General features: G+C 35.7%; 1 protein-coding gene across 1 annotated transcript; it reads right to left on the bottom strand.

Annotated features, from left to right (window-relative positions):
- Positions 1 to 2497: 2497 nt before the first annotated feature.
- On the bottom strand, positions 2498 to 3292 carry LOC113343582 (the record flags this gene model as incomplete). The annotated part of the gene is made up of 1 exon (XM_026587722.1): positions 2498 to 3292. A coding segment is annotated over exon 1 (795 nt), but the record flags the coding sequence as incomplete, so codon positions are not given.
- Between the last annotated feature and the right edge of the window lie 849 nt (positions 3293 to 4141).

The raw sequence follows: 4141 nt of genomic DNA, 5'->3' as shown, positions 1-4141 counted from the left end.
AAAGTATTTTCTAAGGGAACGACACGAACTGTCGTGGTGTTTCCCACTGTGTTTCATATTGATTCATGTATTCCATAAATATAAATGTGAAGTGACAAAGAATAATCGATTTTCAGAATGTACACTGATGTCGCTAAAGCGATGAGATCACACATACCAGCTGCAAACCTACCTGCGCAAGGTTACGAATCCTCAATAAGGGATATACACCATAGACTAAGGTGTAGCAACTACACTTAGTGGAAGTTTGGTTGAGGCCATGGCCCCATAAAGGAAGTTGGAGAGACCAATTGGTTCGATTAATCATCACCTAGAAAGGAAGTAGGTGAGTAAGGCACAACTTATTTATATCATCAGAAATCATCTCATAAGATTGTCTCTGAATATGTCCATGAATCAATCCGGAGGACACTCCGAAGTTTAATGATTCTAGAGAACAATGAAATCCTGATGGATTATGAGAATGCACATGAGTCAATGGAAGGATCATGCGTGCACAGTGATGATATAATCCATAAATAGTTGCTCTAGAAGTAGAGCAAAATGAGATCGAACCATGCTTTATTTTGATTAAATTCAAATAAATAGCATATTTGGCCTACATAATTCAGGTAGAACTTAGTTCTTTGGAAAATATATGGGTATTTGGTGTGGTAGTGCTAACCAACCAAGTGTAAAGCCTATTGGACATACATAATTAATTTGTTATAAAGCATAATGAGAAGAAAGTAGTCTTAAAGTACAAAGACTCTCCTTGTGGCGCGAGGTTTATCACCGAGCCCTGGAATTGTTCTCTTGTAATGAACGTTATAGAGTTCCGCTACTTAGTTATCTTGATAATTTCAAAAGGACTTTAAATGCAGCATATGCATGTGGTTGTTACGTATCTCAGAAAGAATCAAGAGATAGAAGATATTTACAAAAGTACTTGTTAGACTTTTGTTGCCCAAATCAAGTAACTCTAAACCACAGAGTGCGTTTACAATTAGATGGAACGTTCACTTATAGATTGAAGGAATCAGGCGGAAGTGGTATACCCGTCTAAGTGGTTATTTGATTTGGAGGGGATAGACAAGTAAGTTATTTTTCCTTGCGTATTCACAATAAAGTTCTTGATTTGGAATTGTAGCTATCTATGTCGATGGTACGGATATGATGGGTACTTTTGATGTAATAAGAGACCTTAAAAGATATTTGAAATCCGAATTTGATATGAAAAATTTGACCTTGTGGTATATTATTACACCAGTTTGCATATGTCTAAAGTTGTCAGGAAATTTAACAAGGACATGCATCCTGCTAGCACTCCCATGGTTAGTCGAGGTTCATTTGTAAGTAAATGACCAATTCGTCTAAATAAAGATGACGTGGATGTGTCGGGAAATGAATTTCCCTTATCTAAGTACAATAGACGCATTATTGTACTTAGCATAATGTACTCGACCAAATGTTACATTCTCAGTGAACTTGTTAGCTAGATATAGCTCAGCGCCAACACAACGTCAATTGAATGGTATAAACAACGTAATCATATACTTAAAAGTAACCATTGACATGAGTTTGTTTTATCCCTACAAAGACATAAAAAGGAATGTTAATGAAAGTGCAATCCAAAAGTTGTTGATTATGAAGGAACAATAATCTCTTCTTCAACGAAAGTAATTATAGGGGAGATATGATAGACTATATTCTCGGTAATTACCGGTATTCAGTTTCGAAAAGTACATGACTAAAGGAACTGTCTGGTACAACTCTGAAAGTAATCAGGGGGAGATGCCGACATCAGGGGGAGGATCCAAGGATATGATGTCGACATATTTTACTTCGAAATTGAAGTTGTGTTGTACTCTTTTTACCTTCGATCGAGAATAGTTTTTTCCAAAGGGTTTTGTTACTCGAAAAGGTTTTCAGCGAGACAACACACATCAAGTAGGTTGAACATTGAAGACATAAATATCGCCGTTGATATTAATGAAAATATCTGAATCAAAGAAATGAAACGCGATAGTCTGTTAAGCAATGTAACTTACAGAATCAACAACACGGTCTTATAAACATTCAAATCACCAAAGTAATGTGTGATAAACTCCTTTTGACTGCATTAGACTAATAAAAATTGTCTGACATCAGAGGGAGCATCTAATGGTGTGTTGAACTCTTTTCCTTCACCGAGGTTACTTTTCCCACAGGGTTTTTTTGCTCGGCAAGGTTTTTAATGAGAAAACAACAAACACCGGGAATTAATTTCCCAACTAAGGCTATTGTCTTTCCCACAAGGATTTTCTGCCTCAGGAGTTGTGAAGCAACGTATAAACATCCAACTATGTTCTAAGTTTACTTAATATTGTACTCTTTTTCTTTAGTTCAGGTTTTATCCCTATGGGTTTTTCCTGACGAAGTTTTAACGAGGCAATTAACTTAGATTCATCGATCTTTGGAGATCCTATTGCATGTGATGAACTACATGTAAAGTACGAGACAACATGTGAAGTATTACATGTGAACCATTCCCAGGAGCATTCTTATATCCATAAATATTCTTAGACTTTCCTCTTCCATTACCAGAATTACCATTCCTACTATACAGAGAAGTAGGAAGTTGAGTTTCAAACACAAAACTAGAATCTTGATGTTGTTCTAGAAGCCACTGTTCATGATTGAGAAGTCTTGGTTTTAGCTCAGCAAAAGTATATGGAACTTTTCTATTGTGAGCAGCTACAACAAAGTTATCATAATCTCTACCCAATACATTCAATACATACATAGTCAAGTCAGAATTGCTAACCCTTTCTCCAATAGCAGCTAAAGAATCTGCTATGGTCTTGATATTTTGCAAATACACAAGTATTGTCATATTTCCTTTCTTGACATTATGTAACTGATTCCTTAGCATACTCTTTCTAGCCATGAACTGACTCTTGAAAGTTACTTCAAGAAATTCCCAAATTTCTCTTGCAGTGGAAAGCCCCAATATATCACCAGACACAGAATCAGTAAACGTGGCCTTCATACAACTACTTACAAAACAATCAATTTTCCTCCACAAAACCCATTGTGAATTCAATGTTAAAACTCCATCAATTTCAATCTGTTTCACTGGTTGTTCAATCTCACCATTAACATAGCCATATAAATCAGTAGAAACAAGAATTGATTCCATCTTATCTCGCCACAACAAAAAATTATTTGGCCCTAATTGTGTAGAAACAAAATTGGAAATATCAGTAAAGGGAAATGTAAATCCAGAAGAATCATTACCCATTTGAGCAGCGGAATTTGCTTGAGAACCCATATTCTTTCTTCTCCTGTAAACGATTGTTGTAGATGACATGAACCCAAAGCACCAAGAAATTGTTGTAAAAGAATCAGATCTTGAAATTTAATCTGAAGAAAGATTAATAAAGAATCTTATAAAGGATGTTAAATCCTGAAAAAGTATTGTAAAAGATGTGTGATTCTAATGTCTCTGCTTAAAAACGTTTTGTGTGAAAAATTATTGCAGAATTGATAAGAATGACTCAGGATCGAAGGACTGATACCATGAGAGAACTTTATTTTCTTATTGATAAAAGAGATAACCTTCACAGGGTTATTACCAAGCTTTTAATACTAATCATACAGTCATTAATTTGTAAGAATAGTCAAGTCAATAGTTGTCAATAGTTGACCTTACACACTCTTTACACATAAACACAAATACTTGTGACACACAAACAATTCACACAAGTATAATATCTAATAGTATTATGCATTCCAAGAAACTCCGCACACTCATAATTTCGCGTTCGTGTTCGTCATCTTTGTACCCTGCATTCTCTTCGCATTTGTGGTTAATGTAAGCTTTTCGTGCTGCTATTTCCTTTGCGGTAAATCTTCATTTCTTCTCCCTCAGCTGATGATGGAGTAGGCATCTCTACTGTTGCCTATACGTTCACCCTTCCTTACTCTTCATTGCCTATATATTCAGCTTTGGCTGTTCTTGGATTTTTATTTTGATCCGTGACATCTCTTCTTCTTCGCGCACAGGCGATATTCCGCCCTTAGTTCGTTCTCTGCTTCCTGCGTATTCTTTCGCCCATCAATCTATTGCTTCTTGACTACAAATCTTAGTTGTTTTGCCAATATCCGATTTTGTGTGTGT

This window comes from Papaver somniferum, unplaced genomic scaffold (assembly GCF_003573695.1).
Source record: "Papaver somniferum cultivar HN1 unplaced genomic scaffold, ASM357369v1 unplaced-scaffold_605, whole genome shotgun sequence".
NCBI classification, from domain to species: domain Eukaryota; kingdom Viridiplantae; phylum Streptophyta; class Magnoliopsida; order Ranunculales; family Papaveraceae; genus Papaver; species Papaver somniferum.
The sequence above is the reverse complement of the archived record's forward strand: the minus strand, read 5'-3'. Positions and strand labels throughout refer to the sequence as shown.